This window comes from Mytilus californianus, unplaced genomic scaffold (genome assembly GCF_021869535.1).
Source record: "Mytilus californianus isolate M0D057914Y unplaced genomic scaffold, xbMytCali1.0.p SCAF_8, whole genome shotgun sequence".
Taxonomy (NCBI): domain Eukaryota; kingdom Metazoa; phylum Mollusca; class Bivalvia; order Mytilida; family Mytilidae; genus Mytilus; species Mytilus californianus.
In genome coordinates, this window is record NW_026262734.1 from 74,362,105 (window position 1) to 74,380,677 (window position 18,573).

General features: G+C 32.7%; 1 protein-coding gene and 1 long non-coding RNA gene across 2 annotated transcripts in view; both read left to right on the plus strand.

The window, feature by feature from the left end:
• Window positions 1-17,739, plus strand: part of LOC127712441 (aspartate dehydrogenase domain-containing protein-like) — a 45,393-nt gene extending 27,654 nt beyond the window's left edge. The window contains exons 5-8 of the mRNA XM_052218885.1: window positions 10,548-10,653; window positions 15,711-15,831; window positions 16,528-16,685; window positions 17,539-17,739. Coding sequence (XP_052074845.1) covers window positions 10,548-10,653; window positions 15,711-15,831; window positions 16,528-16,685; window positions 17,539-17,576 — 423 coding nt within the window. The 3' untranslated portion in view covers window positions 17,577-17,739. The remainder of the gene's footprint in view (window positions 1-10,547; window positions 10,654-15,710; window positions 15,832-16,527; window positions 16,686-17,538) is intronic.
• On the plus strand, window positions 6,418-7,033 carry LOC127712452 (uncharacterized). Its single transcript, XR_007987086.1, has 2 exons — window positions 6,418-6,860; window positions 6,915-7,033. It is a non-coding gene; the product is annotated as an uncharacterized LOC127712452 (long non-coding RNA).
• Window positions 17,740-18,573: the final 834 nt, after the last annotated feature.

The window sequence follows — 18,573 nt, forward strand, 5'->3', positions numbered from 1 at the left end:
GGATGATTTTGTAACTTGTGTTCATAGATTCAATAAAAATACTGGCTACAATTTAGCAAACAATTTCAGATGTTCACTTGACCGATCGGGCAATCACCAGTGCTTCTGACCAAATCCAATGAGATTTTTACTATACTTGGGCTTTGGGCTACCTCTTAACGTCGCAGACTGTTTTAAAACATGTACAATGTCAATGAATATAATATCAAATAAATCATGAGGTTTTTAACAGTTGATTTACACAAACTATTTTCTACACTCGTCAGCATAAAAACACAACAAAAATTTAATACCGGTACTTTTATTTCACAAGGGTTGTTTAGCAATAAAAAAAAAAATGTAGGCGACCTGAAATTATTTCCTGGCCACTGAAATTTTGAGTTGGCCACTAAATTTTCATGTCTGGTGGCCAATTGGCAAACCTCATTTCAGAAGCTACTTTGAGGGCTGTTAGCTGTAAATAAGAATTTGCGGGGGACTACAATTTTCTCATTTCAGATTTCAGAAATCAATAAAAAGAAAATTTCTTCAAATATTTTTTTTGGGCGGAGGGGGGGGGGGGGGGTGGTTAATATTCAACAGCATAGCGTATTGCACAAAAGCAAAAAATTGAATATAAATTCAAATCATATAACCAATTTTAAGTTCTTTGACTACACTTATTCTGTGTCAGAAACCTATTATGTGTCAAATATTTAATTACAATCCAAATTCAGACCTGTATCATGCGCGAATAATGTGTCCATTTTGGCCGCAACTTTTCAGGGTTCGACATCTGCTTAGCGAAGCAATTTATTTAGATAATAATCTATTTTTATTAAAGGATATATTTCATTACAATACATTGTGTAGATAAATTGTAGACATTGATAGATAAGTTGCAGATATTAGTTTGTGACAAATGAAAGAAAAAATATTGGGAACTATTAATTATATATATAAAGTTTGATTACACTAAGTGTTTTTATACAAAACACACATGACTTATAAAGAAACTTGACAACTCCTGACTAAAATCAATAAAACAGATAAAATCATTGATACACTATCTATCCATATACTTATTAATTACACCATTTCTGTTCAAAGGGAAATAACTCAAAATACAATAAAATCATAATTCTTTCGAGTCGCTGGACTGTTCCACGGACAATGTCGTGTACGGAATTGAATGTACTTTGTGTGGACTACTTTATGTTGGTGAAACTCAACAAACTTTGCGTAAAAGGATGAATCAACACCGGTCTGATAATAAAGATATTCAGGGTTCTTTATAACCATTTTAATCAACCGGACCATGATCCTTCTTTATCTATGAAAGTACGCATCATCAAGAAAATTTATCACCACACAAATAGCCCTATACTGAGTACTCCTTTCCCAAAAGATACAGAAAATTTCTGGATAAGGGAACTAGGTACTGCAATGATAATGTCAAAGGAGTAGGAAATTTGTCAAGTCCAGCCTGCAGTGATGTTAATGTAATGAGTTTATTTAATACTATCTTACGAAACCAACGTAGTCATGGGCAAAAACATCACCATTGGCCTAATGTAAAAAAGTCTTCCAAATCTAGATTTCCCTCTGGGAGCTTTGATGACTTTCTTTCTCATCTTCATCATCCGCTAGGGTTACATTACATTAGAACTATCCTTTTTTCACTGCCTGTTAATTTTCTAAAATGTTTGAGAGATTATGCACTTGACAAAGGATGCATAAATACATTTTCTCCAATATACAGACTTGTCAGTATAATTTGTGATGTAGCTCTTTTCCGTCTTTTTAAACCAGTAAGATCAGAACCTTTACATGAGGAAAAAGAGGAAATTCCTTCCTGTTTACTTTACTAATAGAGGAATTGATGCAATCAACATCAGCAACGTTCTACATCACAAGGAGGTAACATCTAAAATTCCTATTTATTTTCAAAATCAGTCTGTTCCTATTGTATCCTACAGTTACACCAAAACCATTGCACCCAAAACATTTAACTATAAACAAGCATTACAGGACCTTGATTTAGAACAATACCTAAAAAACCCTCTGACATGTGACTGTTTCCACTCGCCTTACAATTATAGCCCCTCTGGCCATGTTATTACTGGGGATCTAAACATAATTCAACATGAAAATCTCCGAAAGGTGATTTCTCATGGTCCTAAGTTTAGAGAACCCCAACTACGCCAGAGCATGGGCTAAACGAGAAGAAGTTCAACTGGACACTTCATCAGAATGGGTCAAAACAATCAGGTCTCTGATAAAACGTCGCATTCATAAGTTGAAAAACTGTGTGAATGATCGACCAAAGTCCGTTTTCAGAGACAAAGAGGCTGTGAAATGTCTATCATCTCTTCATGATAAGTATGTTGTTGTTCCTGCGGACTAAGCTTCAAATAATATTGTCTTTGTATGTAAATCGTATTACTAAGAGTGTCTTGTAAAAGAATTAGGAATAAATGAGCACTCAGGTAATCCCACATACAAAAACATATCATTTGACAAGGATGAGATTTTGGCGAATCATAAGTCCTTCATGGCTTCAATGAACATTGCATTGAACAACAAATCAGAGGACTTACCTTGTGTATTGGATACCTAAACTTCACAAAATTCCGTACAAACAACGGTACATTGCCGGCTCATCTGCATGTTCCACTAAAGAATTGTCCATTAGATTGACTAAAATTCTGTCCGCAGTGAAAGAGGGTCTTCAGAAATACTGTGAAACTGTTTACTCGCGTAGTGGTATTAACCATATGTGGATTCTTAAAAACTCTAAAGAACTTCTGGATAATTTTAAATCTTGATCTTTTTCTGAAATAAGTTCTATCAAAACTTTTGATTTTTCAACCTTGTATACTACCATTCTCCATGTGAAATTGAAAAACCGTCTAATAGAAATAATCCACAATGCTTTTCAACATAAAAATGGTAGCATACGCTATAAATTTATCACTTTGGGATACCATAAGGCATATTTTGTTAATAATGAACAAAAGGGTAAAACATGCTACACGGAGGAACAAGTGATCAGTATGCTGGAGTTTCTTATTGACAACATATTTGTTGAATTTGGAGGTAGACTTTTTCAACAAATTGTTGGCATTCCTATGGGAACTAACTGTGCGCCTCTCCTTGCCGACCTCTTCTTATTTTCATATGAATCGGAGTTTCTTCAGACACTTGTCAAAAACAAGAAGATCAAAGAAGCCAGGTTATTTAATTTCACTTTCAGATATATTGATGATGTTCTTTCCATTAACAATCCGAACTTTTCTGATTGGGTTCCATTAATATATCCACCAGAACTAGAAATTAAAGAAACAACAGACACGGCTTCCTCTGCCTCATTTTTAGCTCACCTGACCTAAAAGGTCAAGAGAGCTTTTCTCATCACTTTGCGTCCGTCGTCCTGCGTCCGTCGTCCGTCGTCCGTAAACTTTTACAAAAATCTTCTCCTCTGAAACTACTGGGCCAAATTTGACCAAACTTGGCCACAATCATCATTGGGGTATCTAGTTTAAAAAATGTGTCCGGTGACCCGGCCAACCAACCAAGATGGCCGCCATGGCTAAAAATAGAACATAGGGGTAAAATGTAGATTTTGGCTTATATCTCTGAAACCAAAGCATTTAGAGCAAATCTGATATGGGGTAAAATTGTTTATTAGGTCAAGATCTATCTGCCCTGAAATTTTCAGATGAATCGGACAACCTGTTGTTGGGTTGCTGCCCCTGAATTGGTAATTTTAAGGAAATTTTGCCGTTTTTGGTTATCATCTTGAATATTATTATAGATAGAGATAAACTGTAAACAGCAATAATGTTCAGCAAAGTAAGATTTACAAATAAGTCAACTTGACCAAAATGGTCAGTTGACCCCTTAAGGAGTTATTGCCCTTTATAGTCAATTTTTAACCATTTTTCGTAAATTTTTGTAATCTTTTACAAAAATCTTCTCCTCTGAAACTACTAAGACAAATTTAACCAAACTTGTCCACAATCATCATTAGGGTATCTTGTTTAAAAGATGTGTCCGATGACCCCGCCCATGAACCAAGATGGCCGACATGGCTAAAAAATAGTACATAGGGTAAAATGCAGTTTTTGGCTCATATCTCTGAAACCAAAGCATTTAGAGCAAATCTGATGAGTATAAAATTGTTCATTAGGTCAAGATCTATCTGCCCTGAAATTTTCTTACCAATCAGGCAACCCGTTGTTGGGTTGCTGCCCCTGAATTGGTAATTTTAAGGAAATTTTGCCGTTTTTGGTTATTATCTTGAATATTATTATAGATAGAGATAAACTGTAAACAGCAATAATGTACAGCAAAGTTAGATCTACAAATAAGGCAACATGACCAAAATTGTCAATTGACCCCTTAAGGAGTTATTGCCCTATATAGTCAATTTTTTACAATTTTCATAAATTTTGTAAATTTTTGTAAATTTTTACAAAGTATTTTCCTATGTATCTACCGGGCCAAGTTCATTATAGATAGAGATAATAGTAAGGAGCAAGAATGTTCAGTAAAGTAAGATCTACAAACACATCACCATCACCAAAACACATCACCATCACCAAAACACAATTTTGTCATGAATCCATCTGTGTCCTTTGTTTAATATGCACATAGACCAAGGTGAGCGACACAGGCTCTTTAGAGCCTCTAGTTAGATTTATACCTCGAATTTGACATACACTGTCATCTCAGTACCAGAATCTATGACAAACGAGACGATTTTAGTTTTGAAATTATCAATTTGCCCCACCTTAGTAGCAATATACCAACTTCACCTGCATATGGGATATACATCTCCCAACTTATTCGCTATTCAAGAGCTTGCAGCTCCTACTCAGACTTTGTAAAACGTCACCAGTGTCTGAGCAGAAAGTTGATGAACCAGGGGTATGCCAAAGAACGTCTTGTCCTTTTTCTAAAAAAGTTCATCGGAAGGTACCAAGACCTTGTTGATAAATATTCCGTATCAACTTCACAAATAATACAGGATGGTCTTGAAGTATAGATTCTGTGTACTGACGTTGTTTATCATCTTAATAACGTGTTATAGTACTCTTTTATTTGTCTTTATTAATCTTACTTTTACTGTTAGGTCTGTTTTTTTAGATATCCATTTGACAGGACTCTGTACTTATGTATCCCGTCATACTTTGAACGACAAAATTATTTTATTTATTAATATTACTTTTACTGTCAAGTCTGTTTTTTGTGATATCCATTTTACGTGATTCTGTACTTATGTATCCCATCATACTTTGAACGACAAAATTATTTTATGTCTACCTCTGCGAATTTCAAACGCGCGATTTTACGCCAGTACTTAAAACCTTCCATCCTTTATGGGTGGATTTTACATAGATAAATAAAATTGTATAATAAAAAAGCAAAATGAGGATGTTAAATTTGATGTACCGGTATGCCTTTTTGTGCTTCTTCATTACATTTGTTTGTTTTTATAGTGATTAAGATGATAACACAATGTTGACTGCTGTACCCCTATTTTTGACATTTTTACCTTTTGTGTCTGTTTGTTTTGTTCACACATCGTTGTCAATATAATGGAATTTGATGCAACTGTCATACAAGTGAGAGGTTTAGCTAGCTATAAAACCAATTTCAATCCACCATTTTCTACATAAGAAAATGCCTGTACCAAATCAGGAATATGACAGTTGTTATCCATTCGTTTGATGTGTTTGAGCTTTTGATTTTGCCATTTGATTAGGGACTTTCCTTTTTGAATTTTCCTAGGAGTTCAGTATTTTTGTGATTTTACTTTTTATACGACCGCAAAAAAATTTTGTGGTCGTATATTGGTATGACGTTGGCGTCGTCGTCGTCCGAAGACACATTGGTTTTCGCACTCTAACTTTAGTTTAAGTGAATGGATCTCTATGAAATTTTACCATAAGGTTCAATACCACAAAAGGAAAGTGGGGATTGATTTTGGGGGTTATGGTACCAACAGTTAAGGAATTAGGGGCCAAAAAGGGGCCAAAAATAAGCATTTTTGTAACTTCCAGACATAACTTGTGTGTTAGTGTATGGATCTCTCTGACATTGTACCACAAGGTTCCATATCACAAAGGGAATGCTGGGATTGATTTTGGGGGTAATTGCCTCCAAATTTTTGGAATTAGGGGCCAAAAAGGGGCAAAAAACAAGCATTTTTCTAGTTTCATGACAATAACTTGTGTGTAAGTGTATGGATCTCTCTGACATTGTACCATAAGGTTCCATATCACAAAGGGAATGCTGGGATTGATTTTGGGGGTAATTGCCTCCAAATTTTAGGAATTAGGGGCCAAAAAGGGGCAAAAAACAAGCATTTTTCTACTTTCATGACAATAACTTGTGTGTAAGTGTATGGATCTTTATGGAATTGTACTACAAGGTACCAAACCACAAAGGGAAGGCTGGGATTGATTTTGGGGATAATTCCCTAGAAATTTGAGGAATTAGGGGCCATAAAGGGGCAAAAAAACAAGCATTTTTCTAGTTTCAGGACAATAACTTGTGTGTAAGTGTATGGATCTTTATGAAATTGTACTGCAAGGTTCCATATCACAAAGGGAAAGCTGGGTTTGAGTTTGGGGGTAATTGCCCTAAATGTTTAGGAATTTGGGGCCAAAAAACAAGCATTTTTCTTGTTTCCAGACAATAACTTGTGTTCAAGTGTATGGATCTCTCTGAAATTGTACAGTTCATGCATGTGAACCTCCCGATCGGAGTACAATAATCCCGTTTTCAGGGGTCTCCTCCCGACCTCCCGTTGAAGACAAAAAAATCCCGTGTATGAAATATTTCATGAATGAAATTTCAGCCCAACATATCTGGTGTAACCTGAGACTACTATAACACATTATATATATGTGTTATAGTAGTCTCAGGTGTAACTGACATTACTGAAGTTATATTTTACCTGTAAATCAATTAACATGCATAATTATATGGCCTCACTTGTCACCTTGGGTGTCAAACATACTGGTAATAAACGATTTTTACCTCAGGCTAACTGCCGTTGTGTAATAAAACTTTGTTTATTTAAAATGAATGTTGGGTTACTTCCCTTGATTTATCCTGTTTTAAGTTACTTTCCTTTAAATAATGTAAATTTTTAAAAGAATATAAATAAAATATAAATTGAACAAATAATCATAAAAGGATGGTAATTAAATGATTTTAAATGTTTTAGGACACATAAAAAAAAAATAATAATTTGAAAACTATTTGAGGGTTCTATACTTCCTTTCTAGACTTAAATTGAAATTTATATAATAACTATGACCCATGATTACAGTGTGAATGTGTTACTTATCATGCATTAAATATCTACTTGCATATTATAAAGATAAAATAAAAAAAAATCTACTTGCATAAAGATAAAAATAAAAGATCTACTTGCAGATAGATAAGCAAATGTTCTGATTGCAATGAATAATGGTAAAAAAGATATGACCTAAAAAATTTAAAGAACATACTGAAAAAGAAGAATGTTAGATTGAACAAGTTGAAAGTTTAAAAAGATAGAGAAAATTTATAAGTACAAAGGTACTATATACATAATACATTCGGATGGAAAGTTGAAGAAAACACACTTTAACAGACAATTTCTACAGCACACGGTTACATTTACAACAGAATTTATGTCGATTAAAAACATCCTGATCTGAGTCCTAATCTCCAAAATTCCTGATCTTAGTTTCACAGTCCATCACATGTATGTGTACTGCAAGGTACCATACCACAAAGGGAAGGCTGGGATTGAGTTTGGGGGTGATGAATCATAAGGGGGTTCAAAAAATTTGGGGGGGGGGGAATTTTTTTTCCTTTTTTTCTTTAAAATTTTCCATTTTAAATCGGTTATTTCTGATTTATATATAAAAGCAAATAATAATGATATGGTTTGAATAGATAAATTAAAAATTTTTAAGTTCTTAGACCACATTTATTCTGTGTCAGAAACTGTGTCAAATATTTAATTACAATCCAAATTCAGTGCTGTATCAAGCTTGAATGATGTGTCCATACTTGCCCCAACTGTTCAGGGTTCGACCTCTGCGGTCGTATCAAGCTGCGCCCCAGCGGAGCATTTTATTATTCACTATTAAACACATAACATTTTCTCCCTTTGAAAACAAATTTCCAAACATTTCTAGGTGGCACAATAGTACAATGTATTTACATTCCAGTATTAAGGTTGCTCATTGTGTACCCTACTTAAGTCAATTAATGTATCTGAAGAGTGTGATTGGACAGACTTACAGTTTCTTCTAAACAGACTTTCCTAAACTGAGGAATGAATCACGTGTAGAAAATTATAAAATAATTTTACATACAGTGAAAAAGAATTTTTGAGAATTTTATATTCTCTGCATGATAAAAAACATAAAAAAAAAAAGTATCCTCAGATTCAAAAAGATAGCATAAAAAGAAACCGGTCATTCATTTCTAAATATTATATTGAAAGTACTTCAGATTGTGTATGTAGAATTTTGGGCAGTGTTAGAAAGTGGAGAACATTCTAAAAAGGCTATCATTATCCCTATGGGCCAGGAAATACTACCGTGCCACCTTAATTAGTATATATATATGATGTACACTAAATTAATTGTATTTTTTTTTACCTATTCAGTTTGTCATTTACAAATAAATAGTTGATAAAAGGCAACTAGAAAAAGAACAAAACTTAAATTCCCCCCCCTGGGAGTGAAAATTGAATATTCAGAAAATTTTGCCTAATCTTTGGGTAGTAGTGCCCAAATTTACCCCGACAGTAGCACTTTATAATTTCAATGTAACTTGCAATACATTTTTAATTATAAATACTCGCTTTAACTTTTCGAAGTGTTTGACACATGCAAAACCACTGGAATTTAAGACATGACATATTTTAGCTGCCTCAGTACATCCTATAACTTTCACCACCTTTGGCCGCAACCTTGGATAAAAAATGTTCAGTAGCCAAAGTTGCCAATCATGATATTCAATCCCTAGACACAAAACATTCTGGATCAGGGATGGCGTCCAAAGTAAATTATGTAAAAAACTGTTTGAAATATTGAAAATTTTACCAAAAACTGACGTTTCCACACAAATAATGCATACTTGAGGGATAATTTATTCGTCATTTTCAATGTGATGTGTCAAAAAGAAGTTGCCTTGTATAAATAGTTACATCGCAACTATTTCTTTTTGAAATTTGTAGTATTTTGGCCTGATTTAAAAAAAATATCAAATTGTTAGGGCCAGTTTGAACCATTTGTGATCTTACTCCTATATTGATTTCTTGGTATACTTGAATATACTGAATCTGTCCAAATATAAGTCCAAAAATTAACTATATGATGTTCTTTAATGTGCTAAATCTAACCTTGTATTTAGATTTTGGATTTTCACGGCCCTGTTATCAAATTGGACCACAGTGATGTCCAAAATTAAAGTTTGTTTTATTTCATCAAAAATCAAATTCTGAGGGTTCTATGATAACCTGAATCAAACCATATATTTAGATTACGGAAATTGGGCCATGATAGGTAAAAGTCCAATTTCAATTTTTCCAGTTCTTTGACCAAATTCATTCTGTGTCAGAACCCTATGCTATGTCAAATATTTAATCACAATCCAAAACCAAAGCTGTATCAAACTTGAATGTAATGTCCATACTTGCCCCAACTGTTCTAGGTTCGACCTCTGAGGTAGTATCAAGCTGCGCCCAGCAGAGCATTTTATTTCTAATAATATGGTTTTTACCCACATCTCTTTATACTTATATTTGATTATCCTTTTGTTTGTGTATTTTACCTTATCAGACATTATATCTTAAATTCTTCATTTATGTATGTAGAAATTATTAAGAAACTAAAGTTCCAACTTTCTCAAGGAAAGTTGACCTTAGATGGATATGGCTATTCCCTTTTGGTCCCTCTAAGATATGGCTATTCCCTTTTGGTCCCTCTAAGATATGGCTATTCCCTTTTGGTCCCTCTAAGATATTGCTATTCTCTTTTGGTCCCTCTAAGATATGGCTATTCTCTTTTGGTCACTCTAAGATATGGCTATTCTCTTTCAATGGTCCCTCTAAGATATGGCTATTCTCTTTTGGTCCCTCTAAGTCATACAGCTTCTCGCATGTTCAAGAAATTATACAGCCTTGGCTTTCATTTTGTTTTTGGTTTGAGTGTTCCAGATGAGGGTAAATCCAAAAAATCTAGAGCTCTTTGGAAACCCCAAATTATTGAATTATTGTGTTATTTTTATATATGGGACCTCTAAATCCTCCAAAAGCCCCACCAAAATTGCATTACCCCCACCCTACACACACACCTTTACATTGATGCATTGCTGTTGTTTCATATATTTGTGTGTCAGTGCAAGATCAGATGGAAAGTAATGTGACTTTTAACCCTTGCCTTCTTTTATTCTTATTCTGTAATCATATAAGAATAATTTATATTTGCATAGAAAATTGTAAAAATAGTTTTACAAAAAAATTGCATACAAGCATGTACTATCTATTTCAGGCATTAAAAGTAACAATGACCAAGCATCCCAGTAGTTTTAAGTTGGAAGGTGATTTGAAGAAAAAGATTGAAGAAGTATCTGAAGAGCCATTAGTCCTTTATGATGGTAAAAAACATGTTATTATTATACACAAACATCAAGAGTAAAACAGTGGCCTGTTATTATTTACATTTTAGAAAAAAAGAAACATAAAAAGGTGTTTATGCTGAACTTCTAAATGAAGGAAGAGCTGCAATAAAAAAAACATGGTTTGTTCAATTGCATATCATTTTATGTTGTGTTTTGTACATCTATTAGCCAAAATTATGAGACATTTTATTTACTCTATATATTGTCTGTATTAGAGCTTACATGGCTTTCCAGGTATAATATAGAACAACAAACTAAACTGATGATAACAAAAAAAACATAAAATGATAGAAAATAACACAAAGGCTAGATAGCTTGACTTATGTATAAGAACAAAGTAGTGTGAGGTTGAAAAGTTTGTATACAGAAACTTACCTTCTAACTATTAAAACTATGTCATAAAGATAAACAATAAAAATCCTTGACAGAACACTTTCTCAAAACTATTCACTAATTTCTAACATTTATAGAACTTAGAAAAAGCAATAATTTAGTCAAAATGTACAAATATCCTTGATATTTCTAGAAGGGTTGCTAATGTTATAGGTAGAATATTTGCATCTTTATATATACAGGTGTAATGAAATCTCATCATAGTATTTAAGTGTTACTTTTTATTAAGTCTACTGATTTAAGTGAAAGGTCAGTCAGTATGAACAATGGTCAGATTGTCATTGGAAGGAATGAATTGGTTAAAACATGATAACTTCACACTTATTCTTTTTTAATTCTAACATTACATTATTTTAAAATGTCTCATAGAAATATTTAGGAATAAACTTTAAAATAAATTAAAAACAAATTGTTCAGAGAACAATTGAAGGTCTTTCCACCAGAAAGGAACTATTTTGATATGAAAATATTAAAATTTGGTTTTGAATGTCTATTCTAGCGTCAAAATACAGCTTATTGTACGGTGATTCCAAAAATATATGGTTTCTACACAAAAATATATAAATTAGGGTGAAATTTTTTTACTTCTGGTTTGAAAAATGTCACTTCCGGTATTTTTTGATAATTTACTTGACACAGATTCCAAAAATCATTGGTTCTATATACTTTTACATTAATTTAGTACAAAAAATAGCTACTTCCGGTTTACAAAAAGTCACTTCCGGTTTACAAAAGGTCACTTCCGGTTGGCTTTTTCAAGGTCACATTGCTTGCAACCTAATGCAAAAAGTCCCATGTCTTTATCATGTATACATATGAGGTAAAAGCATAGGTCAAAATCTAGAACGTTAAATTTACCTATGACCTTGAGTTCAATTTCAAGGTCATCAACCAAGGACCTCAAATCAAAAGACTCTAGGCCTCTACTTTATATTGTTAATGAGTTATATTACCATACAACTTATATTATATATAAAAGGGAGGAAAACTCGCATCAAATGTCTATGTACCCTTTCAACTAAAATTTACATGTTACGACATGTCGCAACTAACAATTGTGTGAAAATATTTTGTCGATATCTTATATGATTTCTGAAAATAAGAGATAACAAGCCAAAATCAAAATTTTGAACATGACCTTGACCTTTGACCTTGACCTCATTTTCATTTTTTTGGACCAAGGACCTCAAATCAAAAGACCCTAGGCCTCTAACACTTATGGTTTTTGAGTTAAAAATACATTTCACTTATATCAAATACAAAAGGGGAAATAACTCTCATATGGAATCTCTATACTGCTTCGGTCATAATAAAACAGAACATCCTGAGGATATAACAAGCAATTTGGAAAAATAAATTTGTCGGTTTCTTATACGGTTCCGAAGCCTTAGAAATAACAAGAAAAACAGTGATCGGGGAGATAACTCTTATATGGGAAAGTATTCAGTTAAGCGGTGTCAGTTTCAAAAGCGTATAAACTGTTCGATATCATATTCCAAATATCTAAGCGACATCTTGCGAAACCAAAAAATAGCGAAGGAAAAAAATTAGGCGGAAAAGTGGAAAGACCTAATTACTGTAAATTCTGACATTATTGTGAGGTTTTTATAAATGTGAATAATGTGGCTGGGTGAGTATCGGAAGAATAAGAACTTCATTTATCTGATACATCTATCTTATGCATATTCCTGAAATGGCAATAATTAATCTCACATTTTTGTCCATTCTTCAAAAAGCACAATAATGTAATAATTTCTGAATTTACATGCATCAAACATATCAATATTTCAGAACATAAGTCTATTTTCCTCTTATATTTAAAATACACTTTACATCAAAGCAAATAGTGTGTTTTAGGGTCTGATATACTGATGCTTTTTTTTCTTTTTATCACTTCTTGCTCACTCATATAAACCCTCATTTCTTCTTCATTTTTTTATGTCACTTTTTTTCAGTCATTTGATAACATTTATGTCATGTATGCGGTAATCTTTAAAAAATCTTAAACTTGCCATCAAAAATATTTATTCTTGTTTATAGTGTTCCAAGATATATCAGTGGCTTAGCTTGTCTTAAGTCATTACCAAGGCAGGGTATTTGGGAGGCTGCGCTCCCCAGACGCTTTCAAGATTTTGGATTCCAACAAAGTCGAATCTATTCAAAATAATAGCGTTTTGTTTTCTTTTATTTTGAATAGTTGTTTTAAATATGCCTCATAATATGTTATACTCCTGAGCCTCATACTATGTTATACTCCTGAGCCTCATACTATGTTATACTCCTGAGCCTCATACTATGTTATACACATGTACTCCTGAGCCTCATACTATGTTATACTCCTGAGTATGAAATAGAGTAATGCATAGATGATCATCACAAATATGCCTCAGTGATTCAACAACATGAGGTCTTGATAAGCTAGGAAAAACCACAACATAAAGTATGCCACAGCTCTTTTATTGGTTGTGTTTTGGCCAGATATTTGTTGGAAAAACAAATTGTAAAAGTGACCATAGGAGAAGTTCTAACAGAAACATTAACCTGATAGCTGTGCAATGTTTAATTCTGGAGTCTTCTTAATAAATGACAACAGTATTTGGTTGAAAAAAATAAGTTTATAAATTATATGAATTAATGACTCTTTTACATTAACAAAATCCTGACCAAGTGAAAAGCTGTAAATTTGAAATATAGTTTATAAAACTGGATTACAACAACAACTACTACAGGGGTGTTTAACAACCTTGACTACCTCTGAGGGTCTTGCATGGTCACCTGCCAGGGGTTACAACATAATTATTGTTGAGTCATTATAGTGGCTGCATCTGTGGTACATCTATGAATGTTTTTTAAAGAATTATAGTTTTCACTTTTCAACAAATTTGCATTTGAATTTTTTGTTACAAAATTGTCGGACATGTCAATGAAACTGTGTGTAATTGCAGTGCTACATGTAGTGAAAAATGTCAACACACAAGTTGTAGATGTTTCTTCTTTAGAAGTAAATGTTCTTATATGAGGGTTTAGATGGGATCTTTATTTATTTATTCTCTATTGTTTTTGCCAGTTTTCTCTATTCTTTATTTTTTCTGCCAATAAATTTTATTCTTTAACATTTTAGCACCCCTTTAATTTAATATCTTCAGTTTTGACCTTTTCTCTATTTATGATGTACTATGCATTCATTTATTTTTGTGGGTACCAATTTTCCTGATTGAGGTAAACTTGCATTTTCCTGGATATGTTTGATATTATGCTAAGATACAGGTATCGACAGATTATAGATCCGTGAATGTGCATATGTATATAACAATAATATTTAGTTTGGTTTTTAAAATTTACTTATAACAAAAAGACATCCCAAGCCAATATTTATACCAATAAAAACAATATTCAAAGATATAATTACAGTGTTGAATTGGTAACTTTTTAGAATAAGATTATTTAAAGGGCCGATAAGTTTAATGCCCCTCTAAAATTACAACTGCATTTTTTTGTAAAACAATGTTGAAAGTGTAACAATGAACAGAGAATCAGCCCTCACTGTGAAAAGATTATATTGACATTTCCTCAATTTAAAAGATAGTTCAGTCCCAAGTTAAAAAAAGAAAAAAAAAACGTGAATATCTGTCCTTAGGACACCATGCCCTACTGGCAATATCAAATTTCCATGTTTAGATTACTGTCAAATCTTGGAACAAACCCTAATTTAGATATATATAAAAAAGTTCACATCATAAAAACATGTTTATTAAGTTTTACGTATGAAGAAACAATAATCAAATAAGGCTTAGTGGTTATTAATCTGTCACCATAGATTCCACCAAATAAAATGTTCATGGATCAAGATATAAATGGAAAGATGGAACAATATACCAGTATGTACATTGTCGAAAAAATATAAGATTTATTTGCCCTTGCTCTAAATCCCTTATGTTGTTAGCTTGATATTTTTCAATTTTCCAGACTTCATCACTTCTTTTGAGATGGTCAAAACATAGTGAATTGGGAACAACATTCTATACATCCTGTCCATGAACATTCAACAAATTTATCAATGAAACATATACTCAGATATTCAATTTACAAAATGATGTGTATGTGTATAACTATACTTGTCAGGAAAATTACAAAAATTGTGCATTGTGCATGAATCTAGTATCTGTTAAAAAATATCAATGGTGTCATTGTTAAGGTAATATTTAGAATTGGAGTTATCTTCTTTTGTCCATAATTGTAGTTGAACAAATTCATAGTATTGCCAATGTAATGATAAATTTTATGTCCCCACTGCGAAATGAATGCAATCTTTATCCTTTAGTGCTCACAGGCACTTAGATTTTTTAAACCATGTACATAAATTGTATATTTGCCTTTTGGCCAGGAGAGCTATAACAGAGGAACTTGAAAATCTATATTTCAAAATTCAATGAAAAGATGATAAATGGGAATGTATTATTATTTGTTTCCACCCTAAAACTCTGCTCTGAAGTAAAGATGTGAAAGCATTTTTGAAAATGTTGTTGTTGATTTATGTCTTATGGTAACATAGTTTAACACAGTTTAATAGATAATGTATAATATCATTTCAAGGCTTTTGTAACACTTTATAACTTCTCCTTCATCATTTATAATTGTAGGGCCAGTCCGTAACCTTTGTGCTTTAGCACCTAACAATGTGAACACAATGGCAGCAGCAGCATTAGCAGCACATAACCTTGGTTTCGACAAAGTTAAGGGATCAATAATTGCTGATCCAAAGTAAGTATATTAGTATTATATTTACTGCTGTAATGTTTTCAAACATGATGCTTACCTGATATTGTGGGGACTCCTAAAGGGAGACAACAGTCTCTCCTAAAACCTTTTTCTCTCCTATAACCTTCCCCAAATAAAATAAATCATTTCATGTACAAAAATAGCTTTTAATAGTTGAGGCAAATTGAAAGAACAGTATCATTTAAAATTTGAATATTTACCGGATGTAGATATAAAACATAAAATAAGGTTTCTCGTGTAATATAGGACGCAAATACATTGTTAGAACCATATAGTGTTCAGTAGCATCTGTCAGTTTAGTTATTGTTGAAGAATGATCATTGATGACTTTATTTTCAGCATGTAAAAGTTGTAGGTATGAACATACTAGAATTGGTTCATCAATTTAATAATAATGTTTAAGCCTTTTGGTTCTTATCAAATAATATAAATGTTCTGCTTAAAGAGTTCTATGAAAGTATTCAACTGTCAAAATTTTATATGATTGGCCAAGTGAAGTCATGAAAAATAATGGAAAGATAAACAAAAATTCTCAAATAATTATATTTGCTAACTTATTCCAAAAATTTCTGGGAAGAAAAGATTTGCACCATTATTTCTGAGGGTAATATTCAGGTTTACTAATCCATTCCAACATTATTTCTACATTTAATTTTGAGATTTGTTTATTAATGACAGGTTAGAAAACTGGCATATTGTGGAAGTAGAGACTTGGGGACCTGGATCAATAGAAAATAAAACAGCATTTCATGTTAAAACTGTACGAAATAATCCAGCAAATGTTGGAGCAGTCACGGGCAGTGCTACATATGCTTCTTTCTTTAGTAGCATACTTGGTAAGAAACTGGTATAGATCTGAAATTTATAATATGTACACAGAAAAATCTTCAGTATTTAAACATGCTCGTAACTCAATTTCTCTGTTTTAGGGATTATTGGGAAAATTTGGCTCTTTCTACATGGTTAGTTGTTTGTTTTAAATGTGCTTCAGAGAGATACATTTTTATGCTTTTTATATAAAATAAGGAGATGTGGTGTGATTTCAAATGAGAAAACTATCCACTGTAGACAAAATGACATAGCTGTTAACAATTATATGTGAAAAATGAGCAAAACCCATACTGACTTATGTACAAAGCAACAAACAGAAAACAAACATGATATACAGCAATAATTGACAACCACTGAATTATAGCCTCCTGACTTGAGACAGACACATACAGAATAGGATAGGGTTAAACATGTGTGAGGTTACCCAACCCTCCTATAACCTGTGAAAATGATGTAACAGCAGAGCACAAGAACAAACATAAAAAAATCAGTTGAAAAAGGCTTGCAGGAACTACAAATCAGAGAATTTTCTGAAATTTGGTATCGAGCTTAATGTGAGCATTCTTTACCCTTTGATGCCTTTTCATATCCATCAATCTTCAAGATCCTATTTAGTAAATACTTAAAGCAAGTCACATTATATCTTGTTATTTGAACAATTTCTCATGATAATTAATTAAATAAACCGCAAGTCATGAGATGAATACTTCTGTCAATTTCAACATTGCCACTACACAATTTGGTCTTCAAAGATATTATTGTATGTTACATATTGTTTGAAAAAAATACTTTTAATTTAATGTAGATAAAATTAATTGTAAATTAGATTCAAGTAGACTTATTTTATTTTGGTTGCAGGAGCTCATGGCAAAGGACCTGGTCTTCATCTTTGTTGACAACACCTAGAAAAGTTCATACACATTTTCATTGGTATTTTCAAGAGTTGAACTTGGCGTCTGACATTACCGTATTCTCAAACAGTCCAGATGGACACGATTTCACTTATTACTAGAAATGTGGAATTGAAATAAGAATTAAATACTGAAAGCTTATACAAAATTGTGCTGTTGTAATATTTTTGCATTAATGAATACTGAATTAGTTTACCAAAAATTTCACAAAAAACTAAAGAATCCCACTATAACAAGAATGTGTCCATAGTACACGGATGCCCCACTCTCACACTATCATTTTCTATGTTCAGTGGACCTTGAAATTGGGGTCAAAACTCTAATTTGGCATTAAAATTAGAAAGATCATATCATAGGGAACATGTGTACTAAGTTTCAAGTTGATTGGACTTCAACTTCATCAAAAACTACCTCGACCAAAAACTTTAACCTGAAGCGGTACAGACGGACGAATGGACGGACGAATGAACGGACGTACGGACGCACAGACGGAAAAACATAATAATAACCTCAAGGTACAACGTGGAGCTGTGATACTGTGAATTTAAGTAAAGTTTAACAGATATTTTGAAAATGATCCAGGTTTGAAATAATTTCAGTGGAAATAGTTCCAACCTTTTTGATTCTGATTTTTTACCCTGTTTTTTGTGACGCCTGCGATGAAAGGGACATCGGGATTACAATTTGGCAGGAGTGTAAACTGTTTGTATTAAGCTTTATATTTCTGAGGGTAGTTGACCTGGAGGCTTCATACTTTGTATACGGATGCCTCAAGTTACGAAGTTTCTGTCTGTCATATGTTTGTTGTCTTTGACCTCATTTTCATGGTTCAGCGACTGCATGAATTTTTTTTTTAAGGTTTTTTCTTATGTGAATTTTTCACTTATTTTGAGTAATAGGAACAATATTAGGTATATAGATATAGATTCCTTGCAAGGTCTACATGTCCGTCAGACAAGGCTCACCTGACCTCGACATAATT